This window comes from Pteronotus mesoamericanus, unplaced genomic scaffold, assembly GCF_021234165.1.
Source record: "Pteronotus mesoamericanus isolate MK-2021 breed Mesoamerican mustached bat unplaced genomic scaffold, CSHL_Meso_final contig_269, whole genome shotgun sequence".
Taxonomy (NCBI): domain Eukaryota; kingdom Metazoa; phylum Chordata; class Mammalia; order Chiroptera; family Mormoopidae; genus Pteronotus; species Pteronotus mesoamericanus.
In genome coordinates this window covers 438,314-455,827 of record NW_026555114.1, presented here as the reverse complement: position 1 = coordinate 455,827, position 17,514 = coordinate 438,314, and the positions used below count along the sequence as shown (strand labels likewise).

General features: G+C 36.5%; 1 protein-coding gene across 2 annotated transcripts in view; it reads right to left on the bottom strand.

Moving 5' to 3' along the window:
* The window catches only part of ACACA (acetyl-CoA carboxylase alpha), a 219,182-nt gene that overhangs the window by 186,151 nt on the left and 15,517 nt on the right, over positions 1 to 17,514 (bottom strand). For both annotated transcript variants that reach the window (XM_054574834.1, XM_054574835.1), the window contains exons 4-6: positions 8,282 to 8,414; positions 6,816 to 6,954; positions 1,276 to 1,385 (exon numbers count right to left, since the gene is read on the bottom strand). In XM_054574834.1, coding sequence (XP_054430809.1) covers positions 1,276 to 1,385; positions 6,816 to 6,954; positions 8,282 to 8,414 — 382 coding nt within the window. The remainder of the gene's footprint in view (positions 1 to 1,275; positions 1,386 to 6,815; positions 6,955 to 8,281; positions 8,415 to 17,514) is intronic.

Below are 17,514 nucleotides of genomic sequence, written 5' to 3'. Positions count from 1 at the left end.
TTTCAGCTTCTATGCCTAATTCTTGGCAAGCTCTACAAAACAGTACACAGTCCATTGTGACAAAACCTCTGAAGAGGTCAAAACCAAGTTTAAATTGATATTGAGGTCCAGCTCGTCTTGTTGCTCCTTTGCTAGAAATAGTGGTTTTCTTTCAGATTCAATTACTTTGGCCACACAACTCAACCTTTATATGTAGTGGTTAAACTGTGACACAAATCTCAAACTTTTTTTTGTGGGGGGGCTTTAAGACACTTACCCTAAACTTAATAGGTAACTTTTGGTTTGAAGGTGAAATGGATAGAAGAAATAGTCTCTGAAAAATCCTTTACAAACCTCCTATTTGTATTAGGTTTACTTTATTTTGATTAAATGCATCTTTTCATCTTTCCCTGTCTGTTATATTCCACATAAAGGCATTTATCAATTTTCAACAAAGATCTTTTCTGTAAAATTAAAACATCTTTGGATATCTCCATATGCCTAATTGTAAAATGGTTAAATATGTTGGGGTTTTTCTTCTGTGACCACTTGCAGATTTTGTGTTTATTAAAACAGTGAAGCACTGCAAATTATGAGATGCAATAGTTTTCTTTGGCAAGTGTAAATATTAATTCATATATGAACTATCATGCTGAATTTTAGTATCTTTAAAATGAAAACTTACTCTTTTTTTCCCTTTGTCAAATTTTAAAAAGTTCAATTACAGCTGACATACAATATTATATTAGTTACAGGTGTACAACAGAGTGATTAGACATTTATGTAAGTTAGGAAGTGATCACTCGACTGGTCTAGTACCCACCTGACACCATACACAGTTATTACAATATTACTGACTATATTCCTTATGCTGTACTTTATATCCCTATGACTATTTTTATAATTGGCAATTTGTACATCTTAATCTCTTCTAATTTTTCACCCATCTCCAACCCCCCTCCCATCTGACAACCATCAAAATGACCTCTGTATCTGTGAGTTTGTTTGGTTTGTTCTGATTCTACATATAAGTGAAATCATATAGTATTTGTGCTTCTCTGCCTGACTTATTTCACTTGGTATAATACCCTCTAGGTACATCCATGTTGTCAAAAATGGCAAAATTTCATTCTATTTTTATAGCTCAGGAATATTCCATAATATATTTGTACCACATCTTCTTTACCCATTTGTCTATTGATGAACACTTAGGCTGCTTACATATCTTGGCTATCTTAAATAATGCTGCAATGAACACATAAATTTGGTTTTAAAGAACACACTGGCATCTCTTACTTGTACTGGGATCCTTTTAGCAATATCAAGAATTAATTCCACATTTGCATAGTTGTTGTTGTTTGGTCCTCCTGGCACTGGCACATAGTGATCTGCCATCTTAATGTACTCTGAAAATGCAAGCAAAATAATAAAGAACACATGCTTTATTTTCTGAGATATAACAGCAGAGCAAAACTATGTAAAGGACCTTCATAGGTAACCACAAGACAAACTGCATTAATGGGGTAATTTGAAGGCTCTGACCTTATTAAGTCACAGGCACTAATATGCACTAATCTCATATTTAGGAAACTCTTATACTAAAACAGTAGTTCTCAAACATTTCACTGTGTAACCTTTCTTTATTATCCCTATATCAAAAATAATGTGTCTGTCACTTAGAGCCCCATGTGCAATTATTCTATTCTAGGAAAAGACTCTAGTCCTGATATTCTTTATCTTTAAAGTTGCACTATTTTCTGAGAAAACCTTTTTCCTGAGGTAGAGCTAGGACAGAATGGGGACAGAGCAGTGAGGCTCGAGGGTTTGTAGGCTGACTAAACAGGAAAGGCTAGATACAGTAGTCTCCAAGGTGTTTGAAAAGGGTTTACCTAGAATGTCGGAAATAATAGGTATTTGAAAGACACTTTAAAAAGATACCTTCTTTCCCCCCCTTACTTTCTTTTCCCTTAGTATTCCCTTCAGTTTTGTCACCTGCTGTCTCTCTCTTCTATTCTGGCAGCCACTGTAGCAGAGCAGCTATAATATGTAGAGACAGCACTAATAAGCACTTTATATTTACATTATTTCATTTAACACTCAACAGTCCTATATATGTTAAGTTTAATACACTTTATAGTATATTTTTAAAGGGGTAAATTTTTTTGGTAAATAAATGATACTCAATAAAGAAGCCCTTACTGGTGTGGCTCAGTGGATTGAGTGTCGGCCTGCGAACCAAAGGGTTGCTGGTTCGATTCCCAGTCAGGGCACATGCCTGGGTTGCGGGGCCATGTCCCCAGGAGGGGATGTGTGAGGGGAAAGCACACATTGATCTTTCCCTCTCTCCCTCCCTTCCCCTCTCTCTAAAATTAAAAAAAATCTTTTAAAAATTATACTCAATAAAGATATTAAAATACTTAACATAATACAAAGTTTAGAGCAAAATGAAAAAATAAAAATTTTCATCCAAGATATTAACTCAATTCAGTACCACTGGTATCAATATTATAATCCTTTCTAGAGTTCTATTTTTTAAATAGTTTTAAAGAAAGTGTACAATTGTATGAACTCTAAGTTTAAAAGCTGTAAAAAGCGAAGACACAAATAGAAATAAAAAGACCCCAAAATTCCACCTCCACAGATAATTAGTATTGCTATTTTGGTATGTTATTATATCTTTTTTTTCCCTGACTATACACAATGTACTTATTTCAGTATCTTTTTTTAATTTAATTCTAAGCTCACAGGTTCTTATTAACTTTTTTTATTTTTTAAAAGATTTTATTTATTTTTAGACAGGGGAGGGAGGGAGAAAGAGATGGAGAAAAACATCAAAGTGTGGTTGCTTCTCACATGCCCCTCACTGGGGATCTGGCCTGCAACCCAGACATATGCCCTGACTGGGAGTCGAACTGGTGACCCTTTGGTTTGCACGCCAGCGCTCAATCCACTGAGCCACACCAGCCAGGGCATCCTTCCCTATTCTTATATCATGCTGTCAATCTCCTTATGGCCAACGTTTTTCTTAGAAATTGTGATGAACAGACACTAAGGTGCCTGTACCTACGACCCCAGTCTCCAGGTAGTCATACTTTAAGTAATCCTCTCTCCTGGGGAGTGACTTGCTTCTGGCCAAAATTAATGGCAAACATAAGGAGATGTCATTTCCATGATAATATTACATAGGAATCTAACTGATCTTATACTTTCCCTTGCAGGCTTTGCAGTAGAAGGCAGTCATTTTGGGATGGCCCACCTGACAAGAAGCTGAGAGTAGTCTCTAGTCAACAACCAGTTAAAGTTAAACATTCAGGTCCCTGGTCTGAGAGCCCACAGAAAACTGAACGATGCCAACAACCATGTGAGCTTGAAAGCAGATCTATCCAATGTTGAGCCTCACATGAGACTCCAACCCTAACCCACAACTGACTGAAGCTCTGTGATAACCTGAAGCCGAAAACCCAGCTAGGCTGTGCCCTGACCCACAGACACTGTGAGATAATAAATGTCTATTGTTTCAGGCTTCTAAGTTTGTGGTGATAGTGTTACACAGTAATAGATAAATAAGAATATATTCTCAGACCAATAAATATTATTACACAATATGTTTTTTAATGGCTGCATGGTATTTCATAGAATTGGTATAGCACATTTTATTTAACTAATCCACTGATGTTAAACACTTAAGTTATTCCCAGTTTCTCATTATTTTAACAATGAACATCCTTAGACAAATATATTTACCCATATTACTGATTTTTGTTCCTCAGACTATATCTCAGAAAACAGAATTTTTTGGATAAAAGATAGGCATACTTTTGTCCACGTAGGCTCTTGATCCCACCCCCTTCCATCTCCTCTAGGTCCCTTGTGTACCTATATTCCTCTCCCTCTTTGGCTCTTTCCTCTCAGACCACGAACATTCCCCAGTCTCTTTTCGTTCTGAAAAATTAAAATCCTTCCTTGACCCTGAATTTCTCTTTACTTATCTCTCTCCTTCTTCCCTTCTCATCAAATTCCTAAAAAGCTTGTCCACACTGGCTATCTCCATGTCACTTCCCACTCACGCCTTAAAATCCTATATTGGTTTTTATGCTCATATTATTCTACTGAAGCTATTCTTGCAAATGCCAATGATTTCATAATTATTGGACAGGTTTCTATTCTTACTTTATTGGCCTGCTGACACATTTGACCCTTCTCTATTAAAATTCTTTCTTTTTGTTTTCCTTTATGCTTTTCTCTTCTGCTTCCTCTCTCTTACCATTTCTTTTCAGCATCATTTATGAGCCTATCTTTCTGAGTCTATCCCTAAATCCTAGTCTTCTACAAAATGTCATCCTTAGTCCTTTTCTCTTCATTTTCTATCTGTTCTTTCAGGGAGCAGTGTTAAATACCACATATTTGCTGATAATGTATACTCTTAATCTCTGTTACTATTTTCTAAGTTTTGAAAGGATATATTCAATTTTGTGTAGGATTTATAGAACTTGCTTGTGCCATAAGTACTCCAAATTTCATCTGTCTCCCCTTATACTTTCTTTTTGTATAAGTCCTTATAATGTATCTATAATAGGTAATAGATACATTATCTATTATCTTGCCCTACTTGATGGTACTAGCATCTGTCTAGTCAACCAAATTAGAAACCCAACAATAATCATTAACTCTTCCCTCAACCACCAAATCTTGTCAGTTTTACTTCCTAAATCTCTCTAATCCATCCCTTTCTTCTCTATTCTCAGCCTTGTCATATTCTCTACTATAGCCTTTCACAAATGGATCTTCCAAGATGCTACCTGAATCATTTATCTCATTATTCATGTTTTTAAAAATGTATCTAGCTTTAAGAGACACATACTAAAATATTTACAGATAAAATCAAGTCTAGCATTTATTTCAAAAATTGTGTATGGAAGACGGAGGAGGTAAAAGCATAGATGAAATAAGACTGGCCGTGAGTTGATACTTGTTGATTCTGGATGATAGGTAGACAAAAAGGGGTTCATTATACTCTTCACCTTTTGAATCATTAAAAACAATTAATCCATTTAAAATGCAAATCCTTTAATATTCAACATGTGTGCAGGCACGTGCACACGCACACACACACATACCTAAAAAGATAAAAGTCTATGTCTTTGAGGACAAGGTGTCTTTGACAAATACTAGATCAATTTTTTACTTTAACGAGGCACTTATAATTCCCAGAAAACTGTGTCACACCTTCAAACATTTGCATATATACTGTTTTTTCTGCCTGGAACACTTTTGTCTTCTCCCCAATTGCTTCATTCATTCTCACTGTTTTGGATAGGCATATATAACCTCTTCAGAAAGCTTTCCCTTAACCCTGCTCCCAAGAGCAGAGGGTAGAGTTAAGATGTGCCACTTCTGTGTTCTCAGAGTACCTTGTGCATATTTCTATTATAGCAATGTATTAAAATTATTTGTTTCCTAGAGCAAGATCACATCTTATCCAACCGTGAGTCCCCATGTTCACTGAATGAATAAATGAATTAATAGAAGTATCAGGTAGAAAGAGACAAAGAAAAGAAAATAATGAAAGGTAGTTTACATTTATTACAGATGATTTCAACTTTATTAAAAAAAAGTCCAATGGACTAGAAATTATGATCATTCTTTTACAGATATAAAAATTGTGACTCAGAGATGTTAAAGAGTCAGTCTAAATGATTTTACACAATATCTGCTTTCCAATAAATTGGTGCCTTTTCCATTTCTAAATAAGATAACATAATAACCATTACTCTCTAGGCACAGTTTTAACATCATTGTCTCAATATAGAGAGAGCCAGATATTGCCCTGGCTGGTGTGGCTCAGTATATTGAGTGCCAGCCTGTGAACTGAAAAGTTGCCAGTCGGATTCCCAGTCAGGGCACATGCCTGGGTTGTAGGCCAGGTCCCCATTTGGGGTGTGTGAAAGGCAAATGATTGATGTATATCTCACACATTAATGTTTCTGTCCCTCTCTTTCTCCTTCCCTTCCGTGATCTAAAAATAAATTTTAAAAAAATTTCTAAAATTAAAAAAAATAAAAATAAATAAAACCCTAATGTTATCTGTGGGCACTCTACCTTAGAGATTATGTTTTAGTGATAAAAAGTATGAAGAAGAAAACCACAACGTCTCAGCTATCCCAAAAGTCTTTATCTACAGCTCTCAGCTGGAGGACCTACCGAGTATAGAGAATGTGCAGAAGAGCTTGTGGAGTGAAACCCACTTGGGTCCCAAGAGGTCTCTCCCTCAGGAAAAGAGGAAAAAATGCACTCTTACTCATAAGGGAAACAGTACTTCCTTCCAAACCTTTCCACTTAAATATACTAAAATATGTGGCTTAGCAAATACTTGACTCTTAAAAGGCATAAACCTAAAAAACCAAATCAATACTTGCATTAAATTTCTACCTATATTTACTTAAAACACAGGAGTCTGTGTCGAGGTTAAATATAGCACAATCACTTGTATATGCCTATTATTAACACTTTTTAATAATTATTTTTATTGATTAATTTGAGAGACAGACATTGATTTGCTGTTTCACTTATTTATGCATTCGTTGGTTGATTCTTGTATGTGCCCTGACCAGGTATCAAACCCACAACCTTGGTGTATCAGGACGATGCTCTAACCAAGTGAGTTATCCAGCCAAGGCTATTATTAACACGTTTTAAAAGAGAAATCCTTTTAAAAGGATTTTACTGAAAAGCCATCAGTTTGGGAATCCTCCTAAATTACCATTCTCCTACTTAAATGCTGAGTTATTCAATGTTTTATGCTCAAAGGTGATGCTTTCTTATTGGCAATAGCTCACCTGCATTGGCTTTAAGATCCTCAGGTGTGACCATGACAACAAATCGGATTGCACGTTCATTTCTAAACATCTCATAAGACCACCGACGGATAGACCGCATGCATTTCACTGCTGCAATGCCGTTGTTTGCAATAAGAACCTGGGAGAGTGGGGGGATGGGAATTGGAAAGAAAAGTAGAAAAGGCAAGCAATGATAGAGGAAAAGAAGAGAGACAATTTTTGTACATCTATCTTTCTCTGAAAAGCCAGATTTTCAATAGGAATTTGTATTGTTAGTCTGGGCAGTTAGAAACTAGCTCCCACATGATCAAAGGATATTTCAAAATGTTAGCTAAGGAAACACTTTAATACATGCCCACTCAACCTTACTCCTTTCTAACTTCACTTCTTGAAGGAAAAAAAGCACAATTACTCAAATCTTGTGAGTTTTTGAATTACTCTACCACACCAATTACTAAGGAACAGAAGGAAACAAACTTCAGAGAGATGATGTATTATCAAATAAGGAATGGAGAAAGACTAAACAGTGCAGTGTCATGCACTACTCTCCATTGTAGTAAAACAAGGCACAGAACCCTGAATGTGTGTAAGAACTCTGGTACCAACCACCACCTCTCTCCAAAATGCTCAACCCAAAACACCTTAGAATTGTAGAGACTGCTTTAGAAAGAATGGTCACAAGAAAAAGAGTAGAAAAATCAATGACCCTAAGACTACTCTGTAAGCAAAACTCTCAGCTCTTTACCTGTCTGGGAATCATGTCTCCAAGGATAACACAGGGTAGGAGACAAATACCCTTTCTTTACTGGAAGACTAACAGAAAGACATCTCTGAAGCAATACTTCTAGGAGTGGGAATGTAGGTCCCCTTCCTTTAATCTTTTAATCACTGTAAACTATTTCAACCAAGTCATCCTCTCAGCTCTGACATGGTTTAGATAAAAAGTGACACAGAGTTACTTGTAACATTTAAAAATACTTGAAATCTCTTCAGGTATTTCATGTGGTATATTCCCTCTAAACATCTCAAATACTTGGTAGAAGCCAGTTAAGTCGCAGTGTATCAAACTCTTTAAACTTTCTGTTCTGAAACTCTCTACTCCCTTATCTCTAAATCCAGTGCCATGACATTATCTCCCCCCCACCAGGCCACAAGCTAATCGATTTCTCAGAGCCCCTGGGATCAGTGCAGCCCAACCCTGTAAAACTACCAGATCTTTTAAAAAGAACTTGATGAGTACTGCTTCATCATCTTAATTAGCAGTGACTAAATTGTCAGTGGTTAATACATATTACAGAAAATAGTAAAATCATTTAATAGGATGCTAGGGAGGTAGAAAGGGTAATTTCACATAAAGAGTAAAGGGTTCTAGAAGTCTAAATATCAGTTTTGAGCACATCTAGACAATAAATTTAGGCATTAATCTCATGTGCTTTGGAAAAACAATTTAGCAAGTTATAACTTACCTTCTCAATTACTTTATTCCCCCCAAAACGAGTAACGAATTCTGCCGGAGAAGCTACAGTGAAATCTCTCTGTGAGTCTATTTTCTTTCGGTCTCGACCTTGTTTTACTAGGTGCAAGCCAGACATGCTGGACCTATTAAAATAGAGAAATCATGAAAAGTTTATCAAGAGAATTTCTTCACACCATCTATCTCCCCTAGAGACCTGCTTTTCACTGCCATACTATCTAACAGCACTTCCAGCTGCACCCTTGTATAGACAGCATGCTGGCAGACCACATACTTTTTTAAATAAAAGAAAGGGGGGAAATGTTTGCTTGCAGAAATTTAAGAAAAAAAATAACTGTTCCTGAATAATAAAAAATAGTATTAAGAGACAGGCAAAGGTTGGAATGAAATGAGACAGTATAAATAATAAACTGAGCTGTTAAAGCTAAACACACAATTAGCAAGCCTGTTTCTGGATCATGATTCTGGTCTATGGATGACCTTCACCTCTGTATCTCTACCCTCCATCTTTCTTATTAGCTATTAATTGCTTACTAAATGTTTTATTTGTGTATCCTGTGTTTCAAAAATCAGTAACTCCAAAACCAAATTCTTTACAAGGCAGCATAATATATCATATTTCATCAATTTTAAGATGCCACACAATTTTTTTTAAATCTCTAAATTGGTTTCTATCTTACAACTGACTGTATGGTTTATTTAATTGGCAGTACTATTTTTTCCTCCTCAGTGGAACAGACCATACAGTGCCTCTAACAATCAATGGTGTTTTAGATTAGATGAAATACAGTTGTTAGCTGAAACAGCACAAACCTGTGTTTAAAATCCCTATCTGTTTAATAGCTCCAATGAGCTTTAGCAAATAATTTAACCCGGCTCAGCTTTAGGTTTCTCTTTGTAAAATATTCAGAGTATTCACTGTTCTACATGTTCACCTATTGTCTCTCAGCTCCAAGCCCACTCTTTTATGCTCTCCTCTGTTAAAATAGGACTAAGCCTCTGCCAAATTGTTCAGTTCTGCCAATGGGAAGGTAGGGGGTAAAAAAAAAAAAAAAAGAGAGAGAGAGAGACTTTTTTTGTGTTTTCCAGCTATTACCAGCATTGCTCCACAGTAACAGAGAGTTAACTCTAGCTTCTAGCATCTTCTGACATTCCTAGGAGGAATACTGATGCCTTCTTCCCTTAGAGGTACCAGGATCAGCAGGTTGTGGCTCTTTGGCAGTCAGTACTGCCCTATCATGCTCACTCCTTCTCTGGGCTACTCTGTCTGGGCCTAAATCACCTGTCAGGCCAGGTCTCCTCCTCAGGTATCTGAGCATCAGCCACTCAAAGCTTTCTCCTCATGCTCCAAGCACCAGCCCCCAGGGCCTTCCTCCAAGCTCCTACCTCTTCCTTTTTGTTCTCCCAGGCCTAGGGGTAGCAACTGCTTTCTATAGGTATTAGCTCTGGGTTACCTCAGCATCTCTTTTGGTTCTTTTATTCTTCTAACGCCCAAGTAACCATTCTCATTATTGAATGCCCTGTTTATTATAATACCTAATGCAGTTTCTCTCTCCTTGACTGGACCTTGATAGACCCTCTGAATGGGTGTTTTGAAGATTAAATGAGATAATGGACATGAATAAGGTCTTTCATACACTGTTTAATAGACAGCTATTTTCTTCTATTTTTAACTTTCCTTCCTTTCTTCTGCACTCTAACCTTGACACGGCAGCAGTTTAACTTTTCAAAATAAAAGAGTATGATTAAAATCGTCCCACAAAGAAAATATCAGGCCCAGCCCTGACCAGTGTGGTTCAGTTGGCTGGGCACTGTTCTACAAAATGAAAGGTTGCTGGTTCGATTCCCAGTCAGGGCACATGCCTGGTTGTGGGTTTGATCTCCCAGTTGGAGCACACATGAGAGGCAGTCAATCAATGTTTCTCTCTCATATCAATGTTTTTCTCCCTCTCTTTCTCCCTCCCTTCCCCTCTCTCTAAATAAAATGAGGAGGAGGAGGAAGAGGAGGAGGAGGGGGGGAGGAGGAGGAGGAGGAGGAGGAGGAGGAGGATTAGGAGGAGGAGGATTAGGAGGAGGAGGAGGAGGAGATGATACCAGGTCCAGGTTAAAGACAAGTTCTATCAAACTTTCAATGCCAGTAGTCTACCAAACTTCCAGACCACAGAAAAAGAAGTAAAACGCCCCAACTAGAGAACACTGATGATGAAAAACCAGACAAAGATGTTACATAAAGTTAAAAATTCAGGTCTGTTTTGTTTATGACTACAAATGCAAAATTCCTAAACAAAATAATCTAAATAGTAGGGTATTAGTGCCAGGATGAGCAACTATTAGTAAAAAATATGTTACACCATGACCAAGTTGAGTTTGTCCCAGGTATACAAAGATGGTTTTAGAAAATCCATAAAATGTAAAAAACTGTGTTAGATTTCCTAACACATGTAATAAAATGAGGGAAAAAAAGTTAGAGGCATTAGGATTGCAAGGAGGAACTGTCATTATTTGGGAATGATATGATCATTTACACAGAAAACACAGAAAATTCTGCAAAGTATTTAGGTGTATAATTCTATATACCTAAAGTTAAACACACACACTCCTCAAAGATCAGCATTCTGTTATTTAGGGAGGGAGGGAAGAAATAGAGAAGATATAAACCTAGAACTAATAAGGACCTGCTTGAGTACAAGATAAAAAGGGAAGCCAAGTCTATATTGATAAAATTAAGGTGGAAAAGGAAATGGTGGTAAGATTTAGTCAGTAGCTTAGAAATACAACGAATCTCAAAATCTTCACCTCTCACCTACCTTTTCTTGGGAAGCTATTAAAGAATGTTATCTTCTAAAAGGACAGAGTAAGCCAAGAAAAAGGGAGATGAGGGGTACAAGAAACAGGGGGGGTCCAGCACAGATGAGGACAGAATTCCCTAGATGACTGCTCAAACTGGAAGACAAACTGCTCCAGGAGGAATGTGTTCTTGGAAAAAATGGACAGATCATCCGTTGTATTTAACAACAGAAAAACAAAATAAAACTTGGAGTTGTATATAATATATATAAAAAAATATATGGGTATGTCTCTTTATATATAGGTACATATATGCCTGTTTTACATATATAAATGTTTGCTATATATACACATGTAAATCATTTTGATTATATATTAATATATAATGTATGCTTTTATTTATATATAAATATATATATAAAATTAGTTGCATTTTACTTATGTGACTCTCAGTGAAGTTTCAGAAGAGGTCAAATGAAAAGGAAAAGGATAATTGTTAAAGACTAGCTTTACTGACTCAGTGTTTTTTGTATTTGCCGAAATCCAGTTTAATTTTCATGTAATTTTTTAAAAATCCTCTCAAGATTGCAAAGGCAAGCAAACAGACAGAGAAAATAGAGGGACCTTTAGGTACTGCTATCAAGCAAGTCATTCAGGTGTTTTATGTCAGTCCTCTGCTGAAAAGGAACAGACCTGCAAGAGGCCTGAAGAAGGCCAAGGAGGCCTGACTCATTTCCTCCTCAGCCTGAGCTCTCTGCAGGAATGAGGAAGATGCCAGGGCAAGTGAGCTTGGCACCCCTAACAACTCCAGTCTGGCTTCTAAGGGTCATGTGCCAGGACAATTGCAGCAGGTACCTTCCGTAGCCCCAGAGACACATTCTAAAAAAGTTTTAAACTACCTTTGACTTTACACACTACACAGTAGCAATATCTACCTTCATGATAGTTGAAAAACCAGCCAAAGCAGGTGCGCAAATTTGGCACAGACTGAGTGAGATCCCTTAACGAAATAATAGCATGGCAAGGTCTGCACAGGGGTGCTTGTTTTCAACATAACCACAATTATCACACATGGGCTCAGGTATCTTTGGTTCAAATTCTGAATGTTAAAAAAAGGTTGAGAAATCCAGAGTCAAATATGAGAATTTTTATTCCTTTCCTTGAAAAAAAAAAAAGTTTCTTAGAGATACAAAAAATTATCAAATCAAATTTCCCATAAGTTCCAGAGCTTAACTGCAATGCCTTACTGTTTTTTAAAGATATGTATTGCCTAAACATGGGACCCTAAAACTTACCTTTGAAGCATGTAATATCTCATCTCCTTATTTTCCTCTGCAGAACCCTCCATATCACGATGACAAAGGAATGGAAGCTTTTTCTTCAGATTTCAGCCTTGTAAACACAAGCCGCAGCTCGTCCTCCTGTTGCAGGTGCTTAAAACCCAGGAGGACAAGAGATACTGTGCCTTCTGCCTACTTTTTGGCCTTGCTTCAGTCAGACCACAGTATTCCTGATGGCCTCAAACGACAGTTTTTTTGTCCACTTTGTCCCCAATTTCCATATTTCCCCTCCTTTACTCCTTTTTGAAATATCCCCCTACACTTACCTAACACTTAGAATTAGCTGCTTTCCCTAGAGGATTGAGGAGGCGGGGAGAAATATAAAAGCCTGTTTAACTAGAAAATAGATCTTAGTACTCTAAGTACTAAGCCACAGCAAACATGTTTCAACAAGGGTCACTTTCTTCTGACAGACACCAGAGAAAAGCTCCACAGTCTCTCCTGACTGCCAGGAGCACATGACAGGGAGAGCCAGGGCAAAAAAGAAGACCAAGTTTACAAGGACAACTAAGCCAAGAAAATAATGGGGTCAGGAAATCCAGAGGGAGGAAGAGAGCACAACCTAGGTAAGTAATTTCTAAGACCCAATCAAAACAAATAATACTGAATATCAGACTGAAACAGGAGGGAAAGCAGGCCAGGCGGTTAAAAAAAAACAACACAAAGGACAAAGCATGTCACTAATGGGGAACTCTGTATATAGTGGGAGCCACAGTTCTAATTTTCAGGTCAGAATAGTGGCGCGCGCACACACACCACCACCACCAGCCCCCACCCCCCCCCCCCAAAACCTTTTTAAAAATAATGAAATCTAAGGTTTTATTCACTAAGACCTGAGAATAAGAATGGTGCTGGTACAAATGGGATATAGAGATGTGGATAAAATCCTTGAAAGAAAAATTGAGCATAGACAAATATTTTAGACACAAAGGTCTAAGCCAATTTAAGCAGGGAAGAAAAACCCTGCCTGGAAAACCCTGCCTGGGACACATCTATTGTTATGAAAGCATATTTGTCACAGATGGACAGATCACTTAAATAAATAGTGGCTTAATGTTATACAACATAGTCATGTTTTAGCTTTTAATTAAGCAGATCCTCATGATATTGCTGCCTTGAAATGGGGGAAAAGACTCTAAGAGCTAGAATCTATAGAATCACAACTTCCTGACCCAAGACCTCAGGAACGGTATAATTCACCAGTATCGCATCTAACCTGATTTATAGGCACAATAGAAAAACTCCCCCCAAAATGCTGGGTAGAAATAGTTAATAATCTGATGCCAACTATGCTGAAAACCTATTAATGTTCTAGAAAAACCGTCCAAACCAGAAGTGCACAAGTGACCTGGAGCCCAGATAGAAGATAAACAGTGAAACTGAAGATAAAATGATAAAGACAAATCTGTCTTCAGACATTCAGGTGACCCAAGTTGAAGACTTACTCAAGACACTCAGCATGACCACCAGCCACAACAGAAAATGGATGTCTTGGGTTGTTTTCTGGTCTGTACCACTTTGTATCATTCCTTCTATATTATGCCAATGTCTGACAAAGTTAGCCAAGTATACTTTCTCCTTCAAAGAACCAAGCTGCCACAGAAGCTCCCTCCTATCTTTATGTCTCTTCAGAATAACATGTCTCAAAATAGAGCACCGAGGCCTTTGTTCAGAACAATTACAGTGACCACAGATGTAGAAGCAGCTCAGTTTTATATACATCTGTTTCCAGATGCAGGCAGTTTCTGAAAGAGAATCACTGTCTGCCTTTATTACATAAATTGAACATTCAAAAACCAAATAAAGCACTGAATATAGACTAACGCAGGCTATTTTGCACTCGATTATAACAGAAAAATATACCAAAGAGGCACACTCGGTAATAGAGTTTGAGCTTTCTTTCATCAAAGGGATCTTTCTAAAACAATTAAACACTAACACAGCACACCCAGGTCCAAAAACAAAGCTAGAGTTTCTAATCTTTTATGGATGCTGCTTACAATCCTTTTGTAATATTAGAACACAAGAAATAAAAAGCCACACATTCATTTCTCCAAATTCAAAGCATCCCATTACAGTCTACCATACAGTGTCCGAAGGAGACACATACCTGGCACAAAATCCAACTAGAAGCCCACACTGATCCCAGCATTGTAACATGCCAAGCACCAAGAATGACGTAGCAGTTTATCCAGCAGGCAGTGATGCATTGGCTGGCTTGATTGCAGTACAGTCTGAGTTATACTGCAGCACACACTGTAAGAAATTGTCTTAACGCTGGGGCTTTTCCAAGCAGATGAATCTTGAATCAAGGTTGTATCTCTTTTGAAAATCAATGACCATATATAAAACAATGTTTAGTTGTGGACTCTAAATTCTGATCCACTGATGTATATGCCTATTCTTGCAACAATGTCACAGGGCCTGGATAACTATGGCTTTGATATCTAGGTTTTGAAATCAGGGGAGTATATCTCTTCCAACTTTGCTGTCCTTTTCTAAAATTGTCTATTCTAAATCCTTCAGGTTTCCATGTAAATTTTAGGATCAAGTTACTAAATTCTAGAAAGATAAAAAAAAAAAAAAAAAAAAAAAGCCTGCTGATTTTTAAATGGATTGTGAATTTATACATTTAGGGGAAATCGCCATCTTGACAATATTGAGTTTTCCAAACCCTGAACACAGACTGTCTCTCCTCTTACAGGATGGGGCAAAAGTAGGAATAGAGTTGTTTGTATGGAAAATAGCACAATAATTAATAAATAATACAAGAATAAATTGTTTGGCATATTCACAACTATACTTTTGCCCCACCCTATATTTAGCTCTTTAATTTCATTCACCAATGTCGTATAATTTTTAATGTGCAAGACTTACACTTTTTTGTTAAATTTATTCCTAAGTATTTTACACTTTTTGATGCCACTGTGAATGAAATTAATTTCATTACTTGCTTGTTCATTGCTACCTAGTGTATAGAAATATAACTGATTTTTGTATATGGGTCTTACAGCCTCTGACCTTGCTACACTCATCTTTAAAAATTTTTAAACTTTATTGAGCTACAATTCACATATCATTTATTTCAGCCATTTAAAGTACAGAATTCAATGGGTGTTTTTTTTTTTTATTGTATTCACATAGCTGTGAACCATCATCACAATCAGTTTTAGAACATTTTCAGTTCATATCCAGTAGTAGACACTCCCTATTTCTCCCAAACTCCTCCCCAGTCCTAGGCAACAACTAATCTACTTTCTGTCTTTACAGATTTGCCTATTCTGAATATTTCATATAAATGAAAATCATATAACATGTGGTCTTTTATGACTGGCTTCTTTTACTTACCATGATGCTTTCGATGTTGCAGTATATATCTATACTTCATTTCTTTTTATGGCCAAATAATTTTCCATTATATGAATAAAACACCTTTTGTTTATCCATTCATCAGTTAATGCCTGTTGTTTTGTTTCCACTTTATGGCTATTATGAATAATGTTGCTATGGATGTTCACATTAATAAAGACAGGTCAAGGGAGAGAGACTAGCATAAGAAGAAAAGAGGACTGAAGCTAATAAGCTTTGCAGAAGACCAATAATTAAGTTTCAAGTATACAGGCAAATATATGAGTTTAGACAATCATATATTTTTGTATAAGTATGCCTCATACAATACTGGCAATATTTAATTTTTTATATTAAAATCATTCACTGTTTATCTGAAATTCAAAATTAATTGGGAGCCCTATACTTTTATTTGCTAAATCTGACAATTCTAGATAAATGTACTGTGATTAGGGAAAACATTAGCATTAGGGAAAATTGAATGAAGGATATACAGGAACTCTTTATGTTATATTTGTCAATTCTTCTAAAATTATTTCAAAATAAAAAACTAAATTAAAAAATTAAGTTTATAAAAGATTTTTAAAGGCATGAGAAAATGTTATGTGAAAAAAAGCAGGAAAAAGAGCTTTATGTTCACTATAATATCATCTATATATGTATTCTTTAGTGAAATTTACCCTTAATGGGTAAAAAACACTAAAAGGATACATATCAAATATTAACAGCAGTTATCAATGAATGATTGTATTCTAGATTGTTTTATTTCTTTATTTATACTTTTTGGATCTCCAACTTTTTTATACATCTAATACTTTTTTTTTAATTTAGGCAGTAAATGCAAACTTCACTTGTAAATTTATGTTAACAGGAAGAAAAAAGGGGGAAATGAATGCATCACATAAACATTATCCTGAGCCCTACTTAAAACATTCATAATTTCATTTCTAACATTAGGTAGATCTATAGAATAAACTGTGGAGAATGTAATACCTACACATTCACAGACAGCTTCTGTTTTCTGAATGGAAAGGAATGAGTAGAAAATAGAAAAAACTATTGTCCTCAGCAAAAGAGTACCAAGTTGCAGATCTCATAATGTCCTGCTCTGTCTACTCACTTCTGAGGCACCATAGCAACTGGAAACCTCAGAATATCAAGGAAAGAACATTGAGAGTAGCATTCGAGGAGCTGCTGGGGGGAGAAAGCTCAAAGAGGTTAAATGAGAAATGCTAGGGAAGTCAAAACATAATAACACTCTTAGAGGCCAACCAAAATACAAACTCAAAACTAAAGTAAGTTTTATTATTGATTTCCCCGATTAGAGCTTGAAAGAGAGCAGCCAAAAGACTGAATGGGGAAATGAAATTTCCTGTTCTCTCAGAAATGGTTATTCTTGAGGGCAAAAAAAAAAGGTTCTATGGAAAGTAATCCCTCTGGGTGATCCGATCATAAATCCTAACTGCACAGGTCATGGTGGGATAGTCATGCCCCAGGCTTATAACTTTCTTAGTAAAAGGTCTGTCTTTGCCTTAAGCAAGCCCTGTCCACTGTCTCTGTGCATCTAAGTTAATACACCTTTGAAATAAACGCAATCACCCTCAAGAAAGCACACATTCTTCTTAAGGATCTTTGAATCCAATCCTCCACAACCATCACTTCCTCCCACCCTCCTGTAATCTTTCTTACTTCCCTCCTTAATTTCAAATGCATTTAAAAAACACAACTGTGAAACTGTCATTCATTGGAG